General features: G+C 37.3%; 2 protein-coding genes and 1 long non-coding RNA gene across 3 annotated transcripts; 1 reads left to right on the forward strand and 2 right to left on the reverse strand.

Annotated features, from left to right (window-relative positions):
- Window positions 1–284: 284 nt before the first annotated feature.
- LOC132102803 (uncharacterized) lies at window positions 285–5,103 on the reverse strand. The gene is made up of 2 exons (XR_009423292.1): window positions 5,004–5,103; window positions 285–1,279 (listed from the first exon to the last, which is right to left on the reverse strand). It is a non-coding gene; the product is annotated as an uncharacterized LOC132102803 (long non-coding RNA).
- A 49-nt stretch (window positions 5,104–5,152) lies between these two features.
- LOC132103794 (zinc finger CCCH domain-containing protein 13-like) lies at window positions 5,153–15,778 on the reverse strand. The gene is made up of 13 exons (XM_059508884.1): window positions 15,577–15,778; window positions 11,388–14,607; window positions 10,100–10,148; window positions 9,211–9,251; window positions 7,798–8,132; window positions 7,288–7,448; window positions 6,915–7,067; window positions 6,689–6,818; window positions 6,372–6,446; window positions 6,151–6,240; window positions 5,910–6,058; window positions 5,649–5,792; window positions 5,153–5,267 (listed from the first exon to the last, which is right to left on the reverse strand). The coding sequence occupies exons 2-13, from the start codon at window positions 14,437–14,439 to the stop codon at window positions 5,153–5,155; spliced, it is 4,494 nt and encodes a 1,497-aa protein (XP_059364867.1). The 5' UTR covers window positions 14,440–14,607; window positions 15,577–15,778.
- A 1,985-nt stretch (window positions 15,779–17,763) lies between these two features.
- Window positions 17,764–21,365, forward strand: LOC132103582 (cation-dependent mannose-6-phosphate receptor-like). The gene is made up of 7 exons (XM_059508686.1): window positions 17,764–18,079; window positions 18,796–18,956; window positions 19,060–19,217; window positions 19,532–19,638; window positions 20,081–20,211; window positions 20,738–20,864; window positions 20,966–21,365. Exons 2-7 carry the CDS (start codon window positions 18,808–18,810, stop codon window positions 21,089–21,091), a joined length of 798 nt encoding a protein of 265 aa, XP_059364669.1. The 5' UTR covers window positions 17,764–18,079; window positions 18,796–18,807; the 3' UTR covers window positions 21,092–21,365.
- The last annotated feature ends 3,599 nt before the right edge of the window (window positions 21,366–24,964 follow it).

Raw genomic sequence — 24,964 nt, forward strand, 5'->3', positions numbered from 1 at the left:
CATTTTAGATTTGCGCCCGGCGCAAGAGCCGTTTATCCCGCCGGGAAAATAGCAACAGCGCCGAGACACGCCCATAAAGTTACTTGCGCTTTGCGCTTTGACACTTGCGTTTCAGATCGTTAAAATAGGGCCCGAAATGTCATAAACTAAAAATCAACAACATTACTATTGTTCACTGTTGATTTACTCCCATTAAAATGCATTATTTATTAATCTAAAAATGTATTAGTCCACTTGATAAGACTAAAACCCCCATCTGCTAAACCATTAAATGTTCTTTCAGGAAACTAATTATCTGTTTATTTTGAAGGCAAATTACAGTTATAAGCAGAGATGGAATTATTCCATGAAAACAATACTTTTAGCTTTTATGTTAAAAACCTATATTATGTACATTGTAGACAACCTTGGGTATTGTAAACCTTTTGGTTTTATAAAGTCGCCATCCATAATTCATGATCCTAAATAAAATTTGCACTGTGTTAAAGTCCAAGTTTTTGAGAATTGGTAATAATTTTGTCCTTTGCATCGTGTGTCCTGGTGCACAACAAAATCTCCTCTTCAAACGGAATTCCCACGAGGCTGCAGTCTGACAGCATTTATATTCCACACTGAAGGGGACCTGATGTTTATATATAACAGAGAACAAGTAGTTTTGCTGCAGGTGTCCTATATCCAGATTTCTTGGTTCCTCAGCTAGACAGCTTGCTCATAATAAGGACAACAAAATCTAGTCCATAGTTCTGCCCAGGAGTTTCTCCCCACTTCCAATTCATAAAATAGTCTTATATAAAAACTATGGAAGCTGCATAGAAGCTCAGTTGGAGCAGGTTCTGTTTATGGCTGTATTTGCACAAATTGCAAGGTCCATTTTTGTCCATGGGATATCTAAAGAGTTCAGTTGCCTTAATACAGCATCTTACCAGACTCTTTCGCAGGGCGTGGAGTAGTACCCTGACATGGGTGAGGCCATAACACCCACATCACCCTTATCAGCTTAGGTGTATACACAAAATAAATAGAAACTTCCCATGAAGTTAAGACATAAACCCTTGAAGTTCTTGAAGACCTTTTTGCTTAAGACTTTAAAGTAATACTAAAAAATAGTGGTTGAAAAAGTCCACTTGAGAACATTGATCGCTTCACATTGCCGCTGTAGCAATTTTCACGGTGTCCAGCAGGTTGCGCTTTCTTGCTTTGTCACTGACTATTGTCTCCAGGTGAGACTCTGGGGCCCAACCACGTTGTCTGTCTGACAGACGAGTCCCTTCCACCCAGCCTAAATAAAAAGGAGAGAATCCTGAATGGGTTTTTGCACTAAAAACATCCATTAGCAATTCTTGAATTCAGCTTGTGACATAACAACATTAGTATCTACTAGGAACTTGTTTTGTTGACTAGGAACTTGTTGAATTGTTCCTTAGAGACATTTGCTAACTAGTAGAGTTCATTTATTAGTACTATAAGGAAACTTAATTAGTAATACAACTCTATACAGTATGTGGGAAAATATGTCTGTTTACATAAACTTTGGCAACTAGGAGTGAAATGCCCTAGTCATGAAAGCATGGTTATCAATCTTAAAAAACCTCTATGTGTGCATTGTTGATAATACTGGTTCAAATAATGAATATAGAGTCTATTCAGGGGGGTATTCCAGAAAGCAGGTTATGTGACATACCCGGGTATGTTTAAGAGTAAGTAAGCGGATAACCTCAACTTTCGGTTCCAAAAACGGAGGTAACTTTCAGGGTATGTTAGTATTCATAGCAACTCACCTTCTGAACTTAACCTGCTTCGGAGCAGGTTTTGTTCCAGGGTTTGTTCACAGTGGGCATGGGCGTGACGGATAGCGCACAACATTATATAATATTACAATATGTAATATAGCCTATATATATATATATATATATAGCCTATATATATATATATATATATATATATATATATATATATGTGTGTGTGTGTGTAAGTAATATATAAGGTAATATTATTCTAATATTATTATTTTTTTATTGGCATATATAAGAGTTATCTGTATAAATTATAAAACACTATGACAAGATAATGTTTAACTTATATATTTATTTATTTTATTTATTACATTTTATATTATCCCACAAATGGATCGGCATTTTCTATTATTTCGAAATTCTAAATCAAAATACATATCTGATATAACTTAATATATAATTAGCATAAAACAAACAATATAATTCACATTCTCAAGGATTAAAGATTAAATGGAAAAAAAAATTAAATGATTGCACAGCCATCAATTAGGTGGCGCTATGCACTAAGCATGTAAACAACTAATGAGCAAAAGAAGAAGAAAGAAACAGATTGGCGCGCTTTTTCTTAGCGTCCGTTTCTATAGTGACTCGTCGATTCGTCGCTCTGTTGAGAATGTCTTGAGTCTTAATCAGGAACATACTCTCAGTTGAATGAACTTACTCCCGCACGCGTTTTTGGAACCACATACCTCGAGTAAGCAAGGTTTGGGGTTAATCAACCAGAGAGTTCAGGGTTTAGTTCACGGTAAGTTAACCCTGCTTTCTGGAATACACCCCGGGTGTAGCTGGAACATCCAGCCTGAATATTGTTCTTAACCTTGAAAGAGTCACATGAATTTGACATCTGATGACAGAAGAACCCTCAAGGCAAGTGACAAAAAGTCTTGATTCAGAGCCAAATCCAACCGCTTCTGAATATTAGCATACATCCTAAATTTATAGTGTCCAATCCTGCTACTGGAGGGTCACCTTCCACCAGAATTTAGCTCCAGCCCTAATTACGAATACCACAACTAGCTAATCTAGGCATTCAGGGTCACAAGCATCTTCCAGGGAAGTGTGTTGGAACAAGAATGTGGCCCTCCACTTGCAGGTTTGGCCACCCCTTTTCTACAGACCTAAAACAGGGATTCCCAATCCTGGACCTAGAAAACCCCCGACGCTGAACATTTTATAGGTCTCCCTAATCAAACATGCTTGATTCAACTCTTTAGTGCACTAGTAGACACTCCAAGACCTGAAATTATGTTCTCCTGGGGTTACTGAGGACCAAGGTTGTTAAAGACAGACTTTTTACACATTGTACATTTACACAGCAATGACTGTATTAAAAACGAAAAAGAAGTTTTTCTGGAAAAGTTTCACATAAGGGCATGAATGTTGTCAAAACGATTGCCCATTTACACGAATCTGTGATCAGGATTAAAAACGCTGTATAATGCATGCTAGGCCAGTAGTTGATGTCACTTTATCAAGAAAAACGACGCACTAGGACTGCACAATTAATTGCAAAGGCAATAAATCGTGATTCGACAGAAGCAGAGATAGTCATGCATATCTTCCAGTGCAGCACGGTTCTGTGATCAGCAGTAAATATCCTTTCAGAGGCCAGAGGATGTTCTCGCACTGAAAATCCAAATATGCCCGAAGAAGAAATCCAGGAAATGCTTATCGATGCAGCTGAGTAAACAGAAGATTTAATGACTTTATTCAACAATTCCTTTGTCAACAGTCTCTTCTGTGTCTCTCCACATCACTCAAACTGTCAGCCATGCCACAAGGATGCACTGTTTCTGTATGCATTTATGCTTTGATTTGAAAGAAAACAGCACATCCTTGTGGCACGGCTGACACAGAAGAGCTCAGGCAGTTTGAGTGATATGGAGAGACACAGAGGAGACTGTTGACAAAGGAATTGTTGAATAAAGTTGTTATTTTTGTTTTATTTGCATATAAAAAGTATTCTCGTCGCTCCATAACATTACGGTTGAACCGCTGATAGCAGATGGACTATTCTGATAATGCTTTTCATACTTTTCTGGACTTTGACAGTATAACTTACTTGACAGTCTATGGGACCGCCATAAGCCTCCCAGTTTTCATCCAAAATTTCTGAAATTGTTTTCCGAAGACGAACAAAGCTTTCACAGGTTTGGAACGACATGGGGGTAAGTGATTAAAACCTGATAACCGTCACCCGTCCCCTTGGAGGGACGCCTATGTGTACTTCACTATATTACAATTAAATCCTAATCTAATCATGACAAACTATATATATATCATTGGAAAGGTCTAAGACTCCTAAATAGATATTTTACCAATGTTTTTTGTTAAAAAATTATGTAGGAAAAGTAATAGATTAATTTATGGCAAGAGTGCACCTCAAAAACCATACATCATAACATAAGTTTTGACCTTTGTCAAAAAAAAAAAAAAAGTCTTCTTTGTTGACTTTTTCTCTATCACACTTTAGAAATCATTAGAAATTATATATCACTTGAAAACTTAAAATCTCAAAATTCATCCTTTGAAACCCATTTTAAATTCAAACATTAAATTGTCATGAAAATTGAAAATGTTTTCAGTCATGAATTATAAAAATTTAGGATCATGCACTTTCAAGTCTACAGTATGTTCAAATATGTGAGTGACAGTTAACAGGTTAATGACAAAATTTCATTCCTTTAACTGCTTTCATTTATTCAACGTGTCTAATAAACATAAGACTACGGCAATATATGGTTTATCTGAGTTCTTCTTATTATAATTTGAATCATAATAAATATATCTATAATGAAATGCTTATCGACATAGCCTCTATTACTGCTTAGAATACAGTGAAATATTGTGTGCCTTAATTTTTCTGTTTAAGAAGCCACATCATCTCACAGAAGGATTTTAGTTTTTTTCTAAGCACTGTTCTTAACCTTGTGATTAAAAATCTGAGCTTGTAACCACAAGTTTATAGGATCCTTGAACTATAACTATTTTACCCTTAAATAAAAAACATAACCTTTGGTCATTTCACAAGGACTGGTCCTTTAACTGTACGGTGATTTAAAAAGTAGTTCAATAGTGACATTGTGCATGTAGCAGTTTTCTGTTGCAGAAACAAAACTGAAGTGACCTCATGTATTGCGATATAAATCAATAAATTCTATTCATGACTGGGGATCTTTCCTTGTGTTCATGTGATTGGGCTTAACTCACCATCAGTACTCTGCTGGTGAACTAATAGAACATCAGCTTTCTCTAAACTTAGCTCATCTGGTTGCTGTGCAACAAAGGCTCTGATGCACTGCATTTGTGAGTCTGCAGATGGAACAAGAGAACATTTTAAATTATAAGCATTAGAATATTTACTTTGACTCTACAGATCTTTTAAAGCAGGAAGTGCCCTTACCCTGAACTGCACTGAAGTCGATCTCAGGATAAGGTCTAGAGAGTGCTGAGATCCAGCGCAGTTTATTGGCTCTGAGAGATGATGCAAAATGAGAGATGGGTACAGATTCATTTAACACACTATTCTGCCCAACCAGACTACAAAACATAAGACTGAGTGGCTGAAATCAATTTATGCTGCCCAATATGGTTTTCCAAGTGAAAAAGTTTGTAAATGGGAAAACACTACATTAGGGGTGTCCAATCCGGCTCCTGGAGAGCCAATGTCCTGCAGAGTTTAGCTCCAACACACCTGCCCGGAAGTTTCTAATGATACTCAAAAGCTAGTCCAAATGTGTTTAATTAAGACTAGAGTTAAACTCTGTCGGAAGGTGGCTCACCCTACAGCCATTGCATGTTTACAAGATGAACAGCTTTTGACTCCTATATACACATACACAATGACATACTTACTGTGTATCTGTCCGCAAGAGCAGGGCTTTTTGCGGCATGTGCAGATGGAACAGGTTTTTTTTTAAGGAATGCAGTTTGAACTTGCAGTTCTCAACCCGCAGCTCGGACACAGGTGCATGGTCGATAACTGTAAACCTACCCCCTCTGCAAACAGGAAGTTAAGCTTTAATCGCACCATAAAACAGGATCATTTACATTAAAATAAATGAGAAAAACCTGATTGTATTTATTAACAATGGATGTAAAGAGAGCCAAACATACTCTTTCCGCAAAGAGACCAGGAGATAGTCATTGAAAAGGTGCATATAAACATTCCTCTCTTCTTCCCTGTCTTTTATAGAAAAGTCTCTCAGTTCAGTCACAGGTCCCTCTCGTACCAGTCTGCGGCACTGGCTGATCAATGGAAGAGTCTAAGAGACACAAAATAAGTCATTATACATTTTTTATATTTTTTAGATGGCATACAGTATAAATTAGATTCCCAAACGTGTGTCATGCTCACCCTGCACTCAAAGTCAACTTTGGCATTGAGGGTCACAAGTGACTCAATGTTCTTCATTTGAGAGATACTTTCATTACTGTCCTGGATCATCTGTTAAGAAGCAAGGAAACATTGGACAGTGGTGAGAGTGAAAACTGATAAGAAATTCCAATGTGTGGGTGACATTCCAAGATGTGGGTGATATAACTACATTGCTCCAAATACATAAAGAGAAGTCTCACCTTCTCAAGTAGTTTCATGGCCTTAATGGCCTGTGCTTCATCCTTGGTTTTTGGAGCAGTTCTCTTTACAATATTCTACCAACAAAGACAAGAGAACAGAGAGCATTTTAAAATGTAGCATGTTATATTCTTGTTGACAGGAGAGAGATGACATCTAATATCATGTTAATATACTATTGGCAAACACTCCAGCATAGATGAAGAAGGCAGGGCACAAATTTCAGATGTCAAAGTCAAGGGGAAGAACTTCAAGGAAAGTTAGAGAATGTGACATTAAACAAATGTGCATGGCAGAAAATGACAGAGGAAGACGGTACCTGCACAAGCAATTTCAGGCGTGTGATTCTTTGAAATGGCAGAATGAGGAAAGACCGTAGAGGCAGTCGTTGACAAACCGGGTTGCGCTCTAACTTTTCCACAACTCTGCGGAATTCTTGACTCTCCTCCCTATGAGAGATGGGATAATGAAAAAGAAATCATATGGACAAAAATAAAATAGGAAAAGCACTTTTCTGCTTCAGATGAGTGCAGACAAATACTCACATTAGTCTTTGATATGTCTTGTCCTGATATGATTGGTTGGTAAGGTATGGCACATACACATTTCGGAATCGTGGACAGTGTTTGATAATGATGTCACAGACAGTAAAGCGCGTTATGTCCTTCTCCACTGCTTCCTCCAGCTTAGAGAGAAAACTGAATGAAAAGAAGCATATGTTATTGACATAATTCAGATTCAAGAGAAGTCGTTTTAGGAAAGAGTCCATGATGTTGTCAAAGCTAAACCAGAACATGATTTGATTTCATACATATATCTAACTTAAAGTTATTTCTTATGGCGTCAGCATCACACATATATTTATCAAAACGAAAATGTATTTTTCTTTCGTAATTCTGTATGTTTAATGATTCTAACCTGTGACTGATGGCTCTAACGTCATTTAGCCTGGAGAACAGCCAGTTTTTGTCTTGTGAAGACAGGATAACGTTGAGCTGTTTGGACATGACGAAGTTCTCCACTACGATGTCCAAACTGCGACAGTATGATGCCTCAGAGGTCACGACCTCAAACCTCACCTGAAAAAGACAGAGACTCTTCATGAAGCTGTTCTTATTACTAAAAGCAAATCTTTTGAAGCACAACATCTGTTTATTGCAAGACAAATCGTACCATCAAAACCTGTTTCTGTTCTCAACATAAATTGCAACTATATACTGTACAGACCAAAAGTTTGGAAACATTACTATTTTTAATGTTTTTGAAAGAAGATTCTTTTGCTCATCAAGCCTGCATTTATTTGATCAAAAATACAGAAAAAAACAGTAATATTGTTAATATTACTCTTAGCTCCGGCACCAGCCCCAGTAGAAAAGCTGAAGGTGTTGTATGCAATGTTAAGTTGGGGACACTGAATAATAATTCTACCTCCTGCAGACGCCTCTCATCCTCAGTAAGTTCCTCCAAGTCTGGGCTGTTCCTCACTCCGGGGAGATCCTGCCACAGTGAGGTTGAGGAAGCAGAGATGGACAGGCGAGGGGACGGGGATCTGTTTACGGATTGCTGAGGCACCTCAAGACTTTTAAAGGAGTTGGCCAGAGTGGGGTGTAGAAAGACCTGAGGGAGAGGTGGGAGAGGTCTGCGTGATAGTTTAGGGGAATGATTTGGAGAGGAAGATGCACTTATTGATAGAGAATCAGAATGAGACAGCAGGATCTCTCTGTTCTGGACCACCTCGCTGTATTCCTGATACAACTGAGAGTCTACAAGAGAAAGAGACAGAGAGATCATCAATATGGTTCTAGAGCTATGCTATTCAGTTAGATCCAGATTTTACTATGGATAAAAAACTCAAAAGTAAACAAATGTATTTGATATCAAGCAATGGCATTAATTAATATTAGCATAAACTACATAAGTAACCAATCATTTGCACAAAAAAATTAATAAAATCAAACAACAGAAACCAACCATGTTTACTCTCATTGCAAGTGATTCCGTATTTAATTTTAACCTTGGGTAGTTTTGTTCATGGTTTTTGAGGATAAGTGCAATTTGTCTATGCTGGCATCTGGATAATTTGGCTAGATAAAAAAGAAAAAAATAAGACCTTGCATGAAGATCAACAAATAGTGTAGAAGTGTAGTCACTTCCCTTAAAAACTGTAATAAGACAATAAAAAGTTTGTTTGCTTTAACTATGCATGACTTTAAAATAACATTAAACTAACCATAAAATCCATAGTCAATAATAAAATTAAACTAACTCTCAAATCATATCTCATTAGATACAACAAAAAGAGCAGAAAAAAGGCAAAGCCAGTCTTACTACCAGTTGAAAATCTTTAAATTAGACATAACTACTAGAGGTCAGACAGAGATCAAGTCAGAAGGAAGCAAACAAGTACAGCAGGTCAGTGAATCAACAGGGCAAAAATCAGATGTGCAAGCATGAACATCCACAAAAGCATTTTTAAGTGAGCATTTGCAGCTGTTTTTCTGCAGTTACGAGTGATGTGCAAGCACAAACCTGTTCCGTGCCTGAAGGTCTAGAAGTAGCACAGTCAGGAATGACAAAACTTTACCTGCTCACATCAGAGCTGTAACTACCCATCTATTAAGAACCATGTATTTCATATATTTTACAGGCATATTGTGTACACTACCATGTGTACAGAAGTGTGTGTGTGTGTGTGTGTGATTTGTATGACTGGGAATTTTATTTGCCTTAGTAATGTTTTCATGAATTTTAAAAATTTTAAAACAGAACTTTTTTTTGTCAGTTATAGCTATGTACAAAGATCAGCAATGTGTTCCAGATAAAGATAATACAAAGACTTACTAAAGAATTTAGAATTCCTCTTTTTTGTCCTCCCAAGTTTCCTAAAAGAAAGAAGGAGAGAGAGAGAGCAAATGAGATCTGTGATATAATGGCCATTTGTAAGTCTGCCAGTGGTCACTGAATGCATATAATATATAAACATTATGAAGTCAAACTGAAAAGAAGCTTGCTATTGTCATGCTATCATTCCCATTTTTGTTCTTTGAGATATACCTCCTTATCGGAGATATAACTTAAAAACAAATTGAATTTTCAAGTGTATTATATTAATGTCCTAAAAACCCATTAATTCAGATATTAGCAATTATAAATTGGAATCATAGTACATAAATTGAGCTGTCTAAAATGTCAGTCACTTTAAACCTGGCAGTGTGCCTGCAGTATAAAGCAAACGGTATTTTCCGTTACAGACACCGTTGTAGAAATTCACTATTCATAATCAGCCACAGCTAATTCATTCTTCCAAAAATATCTCTGCTCTATGTAAAATAATAACAGCTTTTATTACGGTTGATACATCTGGAGTCGTCATGTCATGTGTATGTACATGAGTTTAAAATTTCAAAAGTAAAATGTATTTCTTTACATGGACAACATTTATAATGAGGAGACCAAATGTGGTTGTGTTTTTGAATATGGAACCCCTTTTAAAAATTAACCATGGTTTTATTGTAGTAAAAGTTTATAAACCATGTTTTTTGGAATATTGGTTACCATTTGTATAATCATAGTACACTACAAATACACAGTGTTACTACGATTACCATGGTTAAACTATAATAGCAAAACCATGCTAATTTTTGGTTACCGTGATTGTTTGGTTTGATTTGTAGTAAAACAATAGTTAATATTCACAAAGGACATGCAGTATAAAGGTTGGTTCTCCTACCTTAGATCCATTTCACTCCAGGTTAAACATAATTCATCCTCTTTATCATCTATACAAACAAAACACAGCAAAATCAGCACACATCACAATGTTTTTTGTTTTTATTTTTACAACTTAAGCTTCCTTTAACCAAGATAAGTAGCACATCATCTCAAGCAAACCATATGGGGATGATTCTACACAGCCATACACAAGCTGTACACAAGAGAAGTGCCTCAAGCTTTGCAGTGGATAAATAAGAAGATAGACTAGACCGCAAGATATCTGGGAGTGGAGCAATTAGCAATAGCTCTGAAGAAAATGTGGCAATAAATAATAACCCTAACGCAATTAAAAATATGATGAAAAAACAACTTGGAAATGTGCTGGGGGAGGGTAAGAATGGTTTGTGAAACAAAGGAAATCTGGCAACTCAAAATTCTCTCTCTTCCAAGAAATTATGCTGTTTAAGGAGTCTTCAGCGGGTCATGACTCCAACCCCCACAAGAATCCTCAGGAGCCCTCTGGAGCTTCCAAGCTATTAAAATGAGACTACCAAAAAGCTGAGGGAATACATTTTTAGTTACTACGGTGGTATGAGAACTTAAAGTCTACTGTTTTTTGTGGTTTCAGATTTCTTTAAAGTCCTGAGAATGGGTCTCTTAAAAATTATAATTTTTTGGATGGAAATATTTACTATAATATATTACTGTAGAAGGGTAAATAAACTGATGAAATATTTTAAGGATTGTCCATAATATCATTTACAGTATGTTTATCTCTTGTTGTTAAATCTATCATTGACTAATTATGTTATACTCAGTCAATATGAATGAAAACTGAAGCAAAACAATAAAAATTGCTGGGATGTTTCATGCTCTCTTCATTCTTTAAAGTGTCTATGGAGAATTTAAACATAATCAACTTGAACATAAAGCATATTCAACAAGGAAAAAAATTGTAGTGTAGAACTTTTCATCCATGTACTATTCAAAAACATGATATACAGTCCTGAAAACCCTGGAGATAATGATGTACCTCAATTGCATAAGAAAATAAACCATTTAAACACCCATATTGACACTTATATAGGCGAAGATGACTCATGGAATTCTGTGTTACATTCTTGCATAAGCACATTCAGACTCTCTACGTGACATTACACCACTGGCATTTTAACTTTGATAGGATAGGTTCAATAGATCTTTCAAGACACATTTAGTTCTCTTATCACATGAGTGGAACTTAGGGGAGCAAAAGTAAAAAAAAAATGTCCGATTTAACCTTCCTATATTAATTCTCTTCTCACCTGAGTTGTTGAATATTCTTGTCCTTCGATCCCTTCCAGCTCCTCCTCCCTCTTCCTCATCCTCTTCCTCTTCTTTGTTTTTTTCAGCTGACTTTCGGAACCCTCGCCTCCTTACGCGAGCTTCATTCCCCAAATCATGAAAACTACTAGAGCTTAGAACAACCTTCTCAATACTATCTTTATTCTTAGATACTTCTACTACCATCTCCTCTGCCTCTCCTTCTGAGGAAACCTGGTTGTGGTGGTTAGAACTAGGATCCAGCCAGTCACATTTCTCATTCAACTCTCTCTCTATCCCTCCCTGTTGTTCTTCTCCTCCCTCAATTATTTCTTCCTCTTTCCTTGATTTGTCCATTTCTCTTGCACCCTCTGTTTGTGTGTTGGTTTGAATGTCTATGTGTGTCACACTACCTCTTGTATTTTCTGTGTCCGCTGACTTTTGACCCAGGATCTCGCTCACCACGTTCTTGGCCCATTGAAGGTGAGGGGCAGTAGAGCATCGCTTTCGTTCCTCGGGTGTGCTCCATGAGTCATCTAAACCTAAATGCTCCACCGTGTCTCCGGTAGGTTCTTTTTCTCCTCTTTGCATCGTGGCTTCACTATGAGTCTCTGTAGCCCCATGACCATTATCCTTGCATGGCCCTGAAGTTTCAAAAGGCTCTGGTAGAAAAATTTGGTTTTCTTGTTCTGATCGCTCACTAGGAGGAATCATTTGGCCTTCCAGTGATGTTACACCCTCTGTTGCCTGGTCATTACTTCCTGCACCCTCCCCTTTGTCCTCATTAGAAGAAAGACTGAGGTCATCCATCACTCTTTCAATGTCCTGCTCACAATGTTCAACCCTTTTAAATGTTTCATTTACAGTGCATATTTCACCGTGGTTGTCCATGTTATGACCTGAATGCTGATCGGCTGCCTCTTCAACACTAGGATGTATATATGAATTCTCTTTGGTTTGTGAATTGGGAAGGGTCTGACCAATCACACAAAAGACTCTTAGGGGTCCTTTTGGAGCCATACAATCTGCGCTTTCATTCACGGTTTGGTTTTCCATTTCTTCATCTGCCCCAATTTCTCTGTCATGAACATTTACTGAGTGTCCAGAGACCGTATCGGGAACTCCACCTTCCCAGAATTCTTTGCAGTCTTCAAAATCCTCTTCCTCTCCATCCCCTCCACTGGAGACCGTTACAAATCCATCATCTACTGCCATCATTCTTTTCTTCTCTGCTTCTGACTCTCCCTCACTTCCTTTATCTTCCTCCAAGTAGTCATATCTATTGTTGCTTATCTGTTCATCTCTGTCATTATCTTCCATGTTATTGGCCACATTCTCTCTGTTCATCTGCCACTCTGGATCCATGTCCTCTTTATCAGAAGCCATGTCCTCTTCCATCCTCTTCTCCACCCTTTTTCTGCCCACATCCAAAAAAAACTCCCCGGCCCTCTCAAGTTCTCTATACTTGTCCTCAAGATTTTTGCTCTTGCTTGCTTTCCTTAACTCAGGCTCTTCTTCATTTCTAGTTATCATGATTTCTGTGTATCTTTGACTGTATATCTCTCTTGCTATCTCTCTCTTTGAGTCCTCTTCTTTCAAACAAGATTCTTTTTTCTCACTACGAGGTTCCAGCCACATTTTCCTTATCCAGTTTTTAGGTTTCTTTGTAACTGCTTCCTCAGCAGCAAAGATTTCACTCTTCTCTCCTTCCTTCAGTTTACTCATTACTTCCTGCTCATCCTTAGTTCTTTCCTTCAATCTTTCTATATCAGTCTCATATGCGTTTTCTCTGTCTCTGTCCTCAAGTTTATCTCTCATTGCCCTCCTTTTTTCACTCTCAATATCAGTTCCTGAAATCAGTTCTTCACTACTTTGTCCACACTTCTCCACCTTACTACTCCCTGTCTCTCTGTCTTTCCTCCGCCTCTCCCTCTCGTCAATCTCTCTTTCAGTATACCTATACCTCTCTCTTATCCTTTCTCCATCTCTATACCTTTCTCTTTCAGCTGTGTATAAGTAAGCATCTCTGTCTGTTCTTTTCTCTTTGGAGTCTCTTGTTCTGTCTCTTGGTTTATCTGTCTCTCTGAGTCGTTCCAAATTGTCCCATTTTGGATCATGATAATCTTTCTCCCGATAATCTCTTTCTCTAGGCATTGCCATGTCTCGCCATCCCTCGGACTCTCTCTCTCTACATCTGTCTCTCTCTCTAACTCTGTCTACCCTTTGCTCTGCGTCACTGTCTCCTTCACTCTTGTAGTGTTTATGTCTATGTTTAGCATCTTCTTCTCTCTTCCTTTCCTTACCCCTGTCTCCATCACTGTCTCCTTCGCTTTTTGTATCTCTTTTCCTAGATCTTTCTCCCTCTCTCTGTCTCTCAGTTCTCTCTCCTTCTCTCTGTCTTTCAGTCCTCTTTTCCTTATCTGAAAAGCTGTCTGTCCCTCTGTCCTTGGGTCGAGGATAATATCTGCCCTCTCTGTCTCTTTGTTGATGTCTGTCTCTGTCTGTCTCTCTTTCCCTCATGCCTGAAAGGTCAGTGACCCCTGGATAACTTTCTCTCCTTCTTCCTCTCATTCCTGAATCAAACTCCTTCACTCGTTCCCTCTGTCTATCTGGCTCCTCCTTTATAAGCCTTTTCATTTCATTTCTCCTCAACTCCTCCCTGTATCTTGCAATTTCTCTTTCACCCTGCATGTCCATGTCTCTGTATCTCCTCCTTTCCTTATCTCTTTCATTTTTATACACCATGTCCTTCCGTATTCCCATGTCACGTTCTCTTTCATAATCTGGATTTGGTATCCTTCTGTCTCTCACTCTGGTTGGTTTTGTCATCCTAGGAAAAGTGTCCCCTTTTCTCCTCTCATTGTCTTGACCTCCATATTCAGCCTGCTCTGACATTGATGAGCTTCCATTTGCATGTCGATCTTTATTTCTCCGCCTCTGTCTTTCTTTCCAGTCCATCTCTCCATCTCTTTTTCTGGTTGCAGGAAATCTCTCCCTCTCCCTAATCCCATCACATGAGTCTGGTTCCACTTCTTTTTCTCTTGTTCTGTTCATCTTTTGGTGTTTCCAAGTCTCTTCTTCACCTAGGTCCCCTTTGCCAATTACCTCAAGATAACAGTTTGCACTTGATTGACAACCTAGTGCACCTTAAGAGGACTGTACGTGCACAGTGTATTTGATGGCCTGATTAATTTGACTGGTTTCCATGGCAACATAGAGAACCTATAAGGTAAGTCAACAAATAAAGCAACAATATAAAATTCATATTCCAAAGAGGAAAGCTGTCAAACATATTCTGGAAAATCTTTAAAACTGTGGAGTATCTTGTTGAAACATGTCAGGTATATGTCTTTGCAGCCTAGACAGTTGTGACTAACGTTTTCTCTCTTTCTCTCTCTCTCTCTCTCTCTCTCTCTCTCTCTCTCTTTCTCTCTCAGTGTGTCAAAGTCAAATGTCTACCATTAATTCATTTGGCAGTATAACTTATCTGAAGTGACTTGGATAGATTCAAAGTATACATTTTATCAGATTTTTATTCTCAGACAATTGAAGTCATGACCTTGGTGTTTCTTGCACTATACTCCACCAGATAAATTACAGCAACACAAGACAAATATACTGTTCGTCAAACATGTCACTTTATATTCAGTCTAATTTTCTGGTATGCATAATACACATTGCCATTTTTTTTATTAATTTTTTTATTTATCTACTACTCTTAAAATTCATGACAGAACTGTCATACTATAACATACTTATACATACATGCATACAGTTGATATGCATATATAGTTGATATTTGTCAGTTCAGCAAAATAAAAAGTTCAGTTCAAGAATGCAGTTCAACCAACCACTGCCCTGTGCTATTCTTGTTTTGTGTTCAGAGGCACTTCAAGTAATTCATGCCAATGAAGAGCCAAAGCACTAGGGGAGCACTATTAAGGAGCAAGTCTTCAACATAGCTGACTCGTGTCAAGATGTAGTGAATCATGACGCACAACAAGTTAACATGACCAAATTCATTAGAAAACGACTGCGGTGAATAGCTTAAACCGATATTTATTCTCAAGCATGACAATGCAATTTTTGCCTATTACGTGGACATGTTTGTTTACAAGAATTGTTTCGTTTTTACAAGTTAAATCAAAAAGGAAAGAATGAAAAGTTTTCGGAATAATGCAGAGGACTCACCTGAAAAGTGTCTTGGGGGACGCTTCTCTGTCTCTTTCCAAGTTTTTCTTTGCTTTATTGACAAAGTGAAGCTAGCAGGAACGGCACAACTCTCAGACATTCCACATATCAGTGTTTACCCATTAAGACAACCAAAGTTTAGTGAGACAAATGCTCTACTGAAAACACTGACTTAACTATCCAGCTTGCCTCTGTCCTACTTAATGTGAGAAAAAAACTGTTTTCAACAAAGTAAAAAGATTCTCACAAGTGTTCCTCTCTCTCTTTCTCTTTCGTCCCCTCCTCCCGCCTTTCTCAAATTCCCAAACAAGTTTAAACAGATTGACACTTATCTTCCTCCCCTCCTTCTGTTTCTGTTTTCCTTTTACTTTCCCCCTCCAGCACTTTCTTTAAGAGTAGTCCAAAAGTTACCGTCTGTTCAAGCTCACACGCAGCTTTTCTTCTCTTCTCATGAACTAAACAGACCCACAGTGATTGCGCTACAGCTTGCTCCAGTAATTCAGCCTTTCACTCACCTCACCCTCACTGGCACTGCATGCTTCTCTCTCACAGAAACAGGAAGTGAACACATCTGTGCTGTGATTGGTGGGGTTGAAGACGCTGGGTGTGGCTGTTTTCTCAGGTAAAGACATGAGAAAGGGTTTGATCAAATGGGGGAGGGGCGAACAAGAAGGAGTGTGTCCATACACAGTAATGTCATCTACAGCTTACGTAACACAGAATGTTCTCAGAAAAAGCTGTAAAAAACAGTGGAGCGCAGATGACACATTTGCACATTACGAAAGATAAATTGGACACCCTGAACAATGCATGTTTTTAAACTTTAATAATATGCTCCTTTTAGATATTTTTTGCTCTTTTTGTGCAAAGCCTTTCAAAGTATGTTTAGTTTTGTATATTTTTGGTATAAACTTTTCTTTAATTTAAAATCAAAATAGTTTAAGTGATGATTAAGCAATATTGGAAACGTATTTCGAAATAGGACGCATTTTCTTTGTAATCTAAAATGCTTGAGTTTAATTGATCATTTTGTATGCTGTTATAAATAGCCTAGTTTCCTGTCCTCATATTGAATCGCCTGAACAAACTTAACTTCAGAGTGTGATGTTATCTGAACGCAAACAGGTATAACATAATCAACACAAAACTGACACAGTCAATGAAATACCCAGGACAAAGGTTAGGAGAAATTATCAATTATCCTCAAGCATGTTCTAATGTATGACAGGCTAGAAAGGACTTTTATGGGAAGGCTGCAATAAACTAATAAGATATTTCTAATATAATTAAAAAGACAAAGGATATTCTGAAACCCTAAAAGAAGTGCTAGCTTCATCGCCTTAGTCAGTTAGCTAACTAATAGTCTTTCCCAAAGCCTCATTACAAGAGAACTTTGTCTAAAACATGTAATACCAAAACACATCTCACAAAATTGAGTGCACTTAGATTATTTTGTTATTAATACAAATCTGATATGATAATTAAACTTGTCATGTCATGTGAAAACCTGAAATTCAAACACATAATTTAAACTATGATGAGAATCTTGCCAAACTCTGCTTGACAATGAAAAACAGTTGTAATTTTCCAATAAGTATGCACGAAATAGGGCCTAAAACTCTTACAATCTGTTTCTTTTGTCTTTTTCAGCAATTTGTCAGTGAATATACGTGCTTAAATTTAAGAGACTGTTGCTCATTTAGACAAACAAAAGAGTAAACTCTTGATTTGTGAAATTTTGCATATATCTAGCAATAAACATACAATGATTTGAAACAGATGGGGTCTTTTTATTTTATATTTCATAATTATATGGATGACCAAACACATCTAATAGTTATCATGACAAAAACATTATTAGTGCATCTCATGCTTTACATATATACAGTAATATGAATAAAACTGTGGGAAAAAAGTATGATGCCTTGGTGGTTTTCAAATGATCTGTGGTCAGCAACTAAGCTAGGCATGTTCAGGCAGCTGAGTGAGAAACTGCTGATCAGCAACTAAACATGTGCAGTTTACTTTCAGGATAAACTCTACGTCGAACAGGACAGTTGACTGAGGCTTATCAGGAAAAATACGTCTTGTTTGACGAGGAACTAGATCTACAGCAACAGACTGTAACTAAAGGCAGAACTCACGCTTGTTTAAACAGCACTCAAAATCCCATGTTCATGTGCAGCACGTCATCTTCCGCCTTCTGCACAGTCACATGTGTGGCGCCTGTTTAGTTTTACTTCCGCGTTTGAACAGAAACCGTTAAATCCTTTCAATAATGCAAGCGTTTTAATGCCATTATAGTCAGACGTTTGGTTTTTCAATGTGTGATCGTCGATACCAGCGGATACTTTGACGTTATGTCGTTAAGTGTTGTTTAAAATCACCAACGCGACAGTTTGGGAAAGAGAAGATCCCAGGCTGGCTGGACACAACTAGACAGCTAATTAAGATCTTTACTTTTATTTATCTACAGTAAACAAGGTCATAGGAATTCCGAAAGGTGCGTTTAAGATCAACTTGCATTTGTGCATTTCTTTCATATCATGCATTTTAAAGATGACAGTTTATGCCAAACAGTATGTTTATCTGGTTTCTAACTGAAGTTCTTCCGTTTTTTCATTGCTTGCTTCATCTTGGATCCATGCAGTAAAACGTGTGTTGTCTTTCCGATACTGTGTTCAGTCATATAAAAAAACATCACATCGTTATTTGCATTACCACCAGCCTTTTGTAGTTTTGCCGACAATTTGTAAACATACAGATGCACTTCCAGCGAGTTTTAGAAAATTCTATTTGCACAACCGTTTTGTCTGTAGACTTTACAAATATGATTATATTGAAGAACCACTGATGACTTATCAATTTTGACCAAAAATATTTTACATGACTCAGGAATTACTTGTAAAATATAACTTACGTGTGTGTTAAATATATGCACCATTCAAAAACTACATATACTGATTAGTAGCAAAATAAAATGTGAGTTATTATGAGATACCAAAAGTAAGTGGAAAAAGTACACAGTTTGTATAATTTGTGTCCAAGTGATCTTCTCTAATCATAAAATGCTCTGTGCATAATGTATAGTGAAATGTGTATAATATGCATATCCTGTGACAGGCTGTTGTCACACTGCCCACATTTTGTATGCATGCACTGGTCAATCATTGGATCAATTTACTGATTATTATTATATATATTTTTTTTTAAATGTAGTGCCTGAAAGTCATGTTGCTGTCTCTGAGAACAATTGCTCCTCTTTTCATACTACTTACTGGAGTGCAAGCTGCGTTCATCACGGACAACTGCAAGCTGATTTCAGATAGCGAGTCTGAGAAAAATGCACTCCATTTACTGGAGCCTCTAACCAATCAAACGTAAGCCAGGTTTTTTTCCCAAGTTAATCTAGCATTCATTCGGTTTGCAGATTGTGCTGGTATTGTCATTGTAAATAACTGTCCTCATATTCATTCTAAACAGCTTCACCACGGAAGGAAAGGAGCAGGATTACTCATATATTTTTCAGGTGTGTGGAGATGCTGGTGGATTAAAGGATGCAGGTCTTGTGCAGAAAGAAAAAAAAGGAGAAAAACTGGTCCGAATTGGGAACTACACCAAAACACGTGCTATCAGAGGAAGTATGTTACATAGCTTAACCTTTAGAAGTGACGTGTTACCATTGTTTCTTTTTGCTACACTTTTCTGAAACCATTAAACTCTTCAATATCACTTTGAATTAATAATAAAATAACTGTAAATTCAGTTTTAATTGTTATCAACATTAATTTATAATAATGACTGCTGAATTGTGGCAGGGATGCATTGCAAGAGAACATTGTTAATGCAACCCGCATTAAAACACACATCAAATTTCACTAAATTACAGAGCTTTTTCCAGGTGTTACAGGAAGCCTCATTTTTGACCTTGGTTCTCCTTTTGTCCTTTGTCCAGGTGACTGGGTTCTGCTCTTCTATGAAGGGGGAGAGAATTATGACACCCACTGTTCACAAGAGCCAAGAAGAGCAATGATTATGATTTCATGCAGCACAAGCACAAAGGTATGACATTTTTAATGCTTTCGAAAAGACACATGGCATTTTTTACCTTATACGCCTACAATATTGAAATAAAATGCTTCTACTATTATATATATATATATATATGTATGTATCTTTAAAAAAAATTAGATCTAGAAAAGAAAAAGTTTAATGTTATCATTTAATCTTCATAACAAAAGTATTAGAGGTATTTCTGTCAACACGTGATCCATTAGATATATTGTTGATGAAAATTGGCTGAAAAGAATGCAAAAATCGATACCATAAACAAATGAGTAGCATTAGTGCTTTATCATGCTTGGACGAAATTATCTCAGCTATTCAAGATAGCATAGTAGCTTTTACCCTGACAATAACCAGAATGACATCATCATTTCAACTCGCTATTATTTCTTAACTCTTATTAATTATTAATTGTGTGTGTGTGTGTGTGTGTTTTTAGAATGAATTTACAGTGGTTTTGGAGGACAATCAGAAGCAACAGGACTGTTATTACCTGTTTGAGCTGGACTCCAGTGCGGTCTGTCCTCTAATCCCATCCAAACTCAGTGCTGGCTCCATATTCCTTATAATGTGAGTGCTCCATATTCCTTATTAAGGAGAGTTCTAATGCTGTTTCATGCTTTCTGACTTATTTACACTGTTACAGTGTTGGATTCTCGTACTAAACATGACCAAAGTCTCAAAAAACAAGTTGGGCGTATGACAAAATATTTCTGTGCCAAATACACTCCTTCAGGGTTTGTACAGGTTTCTAATTTTTTTTTTCAATCATTAATCAGAACGAGTGCAAAAGCACACCATCAACACACTTCATTCATTAATTCATGAACAATATAGTTAATTTAAGTCAATACAATTTTTTTGTCACAGCTTGCAGATGATCGTTATGCAAAAGCTGCAAGTGCTTGTGACACTTTAGCTGCGCTCTACTCTAGTCTGTGGCTACTCAAGATTAACATGAGATTAGCAGAAACTGTGAGTTATGTTTGTTTTAAAATTCTCACATGGGTCATCACACCATTAGAGACTATTAAGGAGAAAGATGATCTTTTGCTCATATTTTCTATGTAATTATGTCCCTGTTTGCTCCCCATAGTGTACTCTGCTGCCTGGCTGTGTATCTCACTGGTGGATTCCTCTATCAGCGACTGGTAGTTGGAGCCAAGGGAGTCGAACAGTTCCCTAACTATGCCTTTTGGTCAGAGATCGGCAACTTAAGTGCTGTAAGTATAATTACATATATATTTGTCTCAGTTTATCTTCTGTTTTGGTCTTTTTTTCTCTCTTTTATGAAACCAATATAACTTTTTTAAAATCCTAACAGGACGGATGCGATTTTGTCTGTCGTTCTCGTGGCAACAGAGAGGAGCCACCCACATACAGAGGTGTAGGTACTGACCCACTTGGGGAGGAGCCAGAGGCAAGGGATGACCACTTACTTCCCATGTGATCAAATCACATCAGCCAATGAGAAGAGGCTGAGCAGTTATTATACGGTTTTGGATCCCAAAGAAAGAGATTCAGTTTAGCAGGCATGTTCCTATTTCAGAAGTGCTGCTGTTTTTTGTTTTGTTTTGCTTTTTTCAAAAAAAAATTTAACTTCCCAATGGCATTCATTCTTTATCTTTTAAATTGCTGATTTGGTGTTTGTTAAATGTAAAAGTTTGCTAACTTGTTTTCCAAAATCCAAAAACCCACAATTATATTTGCTGATTAGATATTAATAATAATCTGCTTTACATTCCAAATGAGCAGCTTGTGGAATGTTGTGTTCGTATAAAGAAGTTAAGAATCTGATGAGGTCTGCCTCTTCAGCCTGTTACAGGCTATAGGTCATGTTTCTGGATGATGTTATTAATGATAGATCATAAAGGTTATTAATAAGATACATTTGAAGAAAATTATGCTGTCTAGAAGCTGTTCTGGGCGAGACCCATTTGTGGCACATTACTCTTGATAATTAACAGTTGAAGTGAAACAGCATGAAAGGAAATGTGTTTTCATTTGGTTGGTTTTCTTTTCACTTTGGCTACTTGATTTCGCAAAAGTTTATAATTCTTTGTCTGTGGGATCTATTTCATACAGTATAGATTACTGTAAATCCTCACTGGAAACCACAGGACGAATTCCAGACTATGACAGAAGCACCATTATGTTTTTCTTTCACTGCTTTTGTACTGTGTGTTTTGTTTGAATGCACTGAAGCTTTTTTCTGTTTAGTGGAGTCATATATTTTCCCTAAACATAACCATGTTCTTGAGGAGCCAAGATTATGAATGAGCTTAAACACTCCCGTTTTTTGAGGTATGTAGATCATAACCTTTCAACTATTTAAAGAACCAGGAGAAAGGGAGCTGATGGTTATAAACCCAAGCCATACAAGGTGCTCTATTATTATGTTTTAGCGAAGTTTTGGTCTGTGTATAAATGTCAGTTTGAGGCTCCTTAAAAAGCTGGTTTAGCTTCTGCTTTATTAACTAAAGTCCATATTAATTGATGAAAGGTATGATGCATTTGTCTTGATTCTGATGTACTGTACTTCATCAGATACATGCCTGTGCAAAGAGCTGACTTCACTGTTCTTGCTATTGCTTTATTCTGTACAATTTTAGTATGAAAAAAATATGAATTTTGTTTGCTTTGGAATTATTGAGGAGATATTGAGTGTGAATAAAGTGTTTGATTAATGGTGTGTGTATGCACTTGTGTAGTTCTTCACAGAGTTAACTATTTGCTGGATATTTTGCTGTCCTAGAGAAAACTGGTGGCTTCTGGATTTCATTAAAGCTTTAGAACTAACAGGTCTCCACAAAAGCTGGTTAATTACACATTCTCAATCATTTCTTCATGGCCTCTATTATCGGCATAAAGTTGCAGCTTATGCAGTTTATTCTAGTGGCATATATGCCATGTTGGGTGAAAAAATTTATTTTATTACATGTAAAATCTCTTAGATTATTTTCAGTGCCTAAATGAGACCACTACTACAGACTGTATTTCAGCATTTATGTATCTCTGCCCATGTACAGTTGGGCTGGCAAATAGTTATTAATACATAAATTATTGTAAGTGTAGGTTTATCGCTGAATACTGTACCATACTTTGTCTACTCCTTAAACAGCATTAATGTTTAAAATGGAAAATTTTGGCAACTTACTGGTATGAGATTCAGGGTTGAGCAGAAGGTGCTCCCCATTCCTTTTTTCCCATTTATCTGACGTACTGTTTAACTGATTGAATTAATTTTTATTTTTTCTATTGACCTTAAACTTAAGTAAGGTGCTAGTTGACTTCTGTAGTCAGGTACACCAATTTCTTTTTTTGCTTTCTACCGTATAGGCGGGTAAGATTTAATGAAAGCCCATTTTCCCAGGGATAAATGACCCCTTTAATAGTTTTATATTTAATATAGTCATAGAAATGTTACTAAAAGGTGTGAGAAAATGTGATTTATTTACATTTTCTTTGCAGATTAAAAATATAGTGTCTTGTTTTTTTATTGTTCGTGTGGCCGAGTAATTAACATTGCATTCATTTTTTAACAAATACAGTACATCAAAAAATTGCAGATCCTTAATGATTGGCCATTGACTTTGCAATAGTTTTCTTTCTTTTAAAAGAATCTAACCGCTGGGATACTGGTGATGATTTATGGATCACCAGAAGAGGAGGGTATTTGTAAATCTAAACTTATGAAAACTGTAAAAGCAAATATCACACATGGTAAAAAAATAAAAATAAAAAAACTGAAATGTTTACCTTGCTTTTAGTGTTCAGAAGTGGGTATAAAATGTCATTTAATTTCAAAATGTCACTTTTTACAATGCCAGTCCTTATAATAATTGCACATTTCCTTGGGTGGTTTTCTTTCTTTAAGAGAATGTCACGGATCATAAGAGGCGAAGACTCAAGTGCAGGCAGATGAGGATTCTTTATTTATAAATCACCAAAAATAAACAAAAACACAACTTAAACCACCCCGAAGGGGAAAGAAACCAGAGTAGCATTCATGGTTACAACTAGACATACACAACCAGACTGAACACAGGGTAGCCAGACATCAAAGGCATGCACCAATACATACGTGAGATGTAAAGTCCCCATGAAATCAAAATTTAAGTTTTTTTTTTCCTTTTCCTTTTAGTATGAATATGTTAGCCTTAACGTTATCTATAAGCTAGTGTGCTCCAAAACAATAACAAAATTCACATTTACAGGATGTTAAAATAAATATTAATATAACAAATATTCAAAATCTCTCAAAAAGATTCTCTCACTTCCAACAAAATGGATCAGTGATTTTTATGACACCACACTGCACTTTTTGAGGACCATCTGAGGAATACTCACATTTACTGACATACATTTCTGGCCACAGAGCCGTGTCGTGGACGGTGCCCTTGCCTTAAGAATGGTGTTTCTTACTCTCGCTAGGAGCCTAGCAGACTCCTGTCGAGGCACTAGACTTATAGGCTCCATAACTCTGGCTGGGGATGCCAAATCATGCCTTTCGCCTGTGAGAGAAGGTCCCTCCTCAATGGCAACAACTGGATCTTGCCTGGGTTGATGACCAACCCGAGGCGCTCTAAGTGACTGAGCAGCAGCTCTTTGTGAGTGTTTATTTCCCATTCTGCTCTGGCTAATACCAGCCAATTGTTGAGGTGGTTCAATACGCGGATTCCCATCTGCCTGAGAGGGGACAGAATCGCGTCTATGGACTTCGTTAAAGTGCGTGGGGCCAGGGACAGTTCAAATGGAAGGACTGCATACTGATAGGCCACTCCCTAGAATGTGAATCTCAAGAACGGTCTGTGACGGGGGGGTTTGTGGATTTGAAAGTAAGCATCTTTCAAATCCATGGTCAAAAAAACAATTCTCAGGACAAATATGCTCAAGAATTTTCTTGACCGTCATCATCTTGAACAACTAGTGCATAAGCGAGCTGTTCAGATGTCTGTGATCTAGAATGGGTCTTAGCCTGCCGTCTCTCTTTTGGACGAGGAAATAGCGGCTGAAAAAGCCTGACTCACTGTTCGCTGGAGCACTATTTCCACAGTGTCTTTTGCAAGCAGTGCTTGCACCTCCTGCCGGAGAACAATAGCTTTGTTGTCCAGGACAGAAGTTTGAACAACGCCTCTGAAGCGTGGCGGTCTGCGAGCAAACTGCATTGAGTAGCCTCATCATATTGTTTCCAGAACCCATCTCGAGATTCCCGGAATGGCTGCCCAGGCCATATAATGGGAGATAAGAGGTTTTCTTGTCTTGAACGATAGCTGACCTTGAAAAAGCAGGTAGTCTACGTTAGTTTCAGTGATTGCGAGAG

The sequence above is a fragment of the Carassius carassius genome, chromosome 24, assembly GCF_963082965.1.
Source record: "Carassius carassius chromosome 24, fCarCar2.1, whole genome shotgun sequence".
Classification (NCBI taxonomy): Eukaryota; Metazoa; Chordata; class Actinopteri; order Cypriniformes; family Cyprinidae; genus Carassius; species Carassius carassius.

Bases quoted from the DNA above. Each gene is read 5' to 3' on its own strand.
- LOC132103794 (XM_059508884.1), bottom strand. From the start codon at position 14,439: ATGAACAGAACAAGAGAAAAAGAAGTGGAACCAGACTCATGTGATGGG. The intron at 6,059-6,150 runs GTGAGCATGACA...TGTGTCTCTTAG, and splicing joins AAGTTGACTTTGAGTGCAGG to ACTCTTCCATTGATCAGCCA. The intron at 5,268-5,648 runs GTAAGTATGTCA...ATCATCTCTCAG, and splicing joins CTCTTGCGGACAGATACACA to AGCCAATAAACTGCGCTGGA.
- LOC132103582 (XM_059508686.1), top strand. From the start codon at position 18,808: ATGTTGCTGTCTCTGAGAACAATTGCTCCTCTTTTCATACTACTTACT. The intron at 19,218-19,531 runs GTATGTTACATA...TCCTTTGTCCAG, and splicing joins AACACGTGCTATCAGAGGAA to GTGACTGGGTTCTGCTCTTC. The intron at 20,212-20,737 runs GTGAGTGCTCCA...TGCTCCCCATAG, and splicing joins GGCTCCATATTCCTTATAAT to TGTACTCTGCTGCCTGGCTG.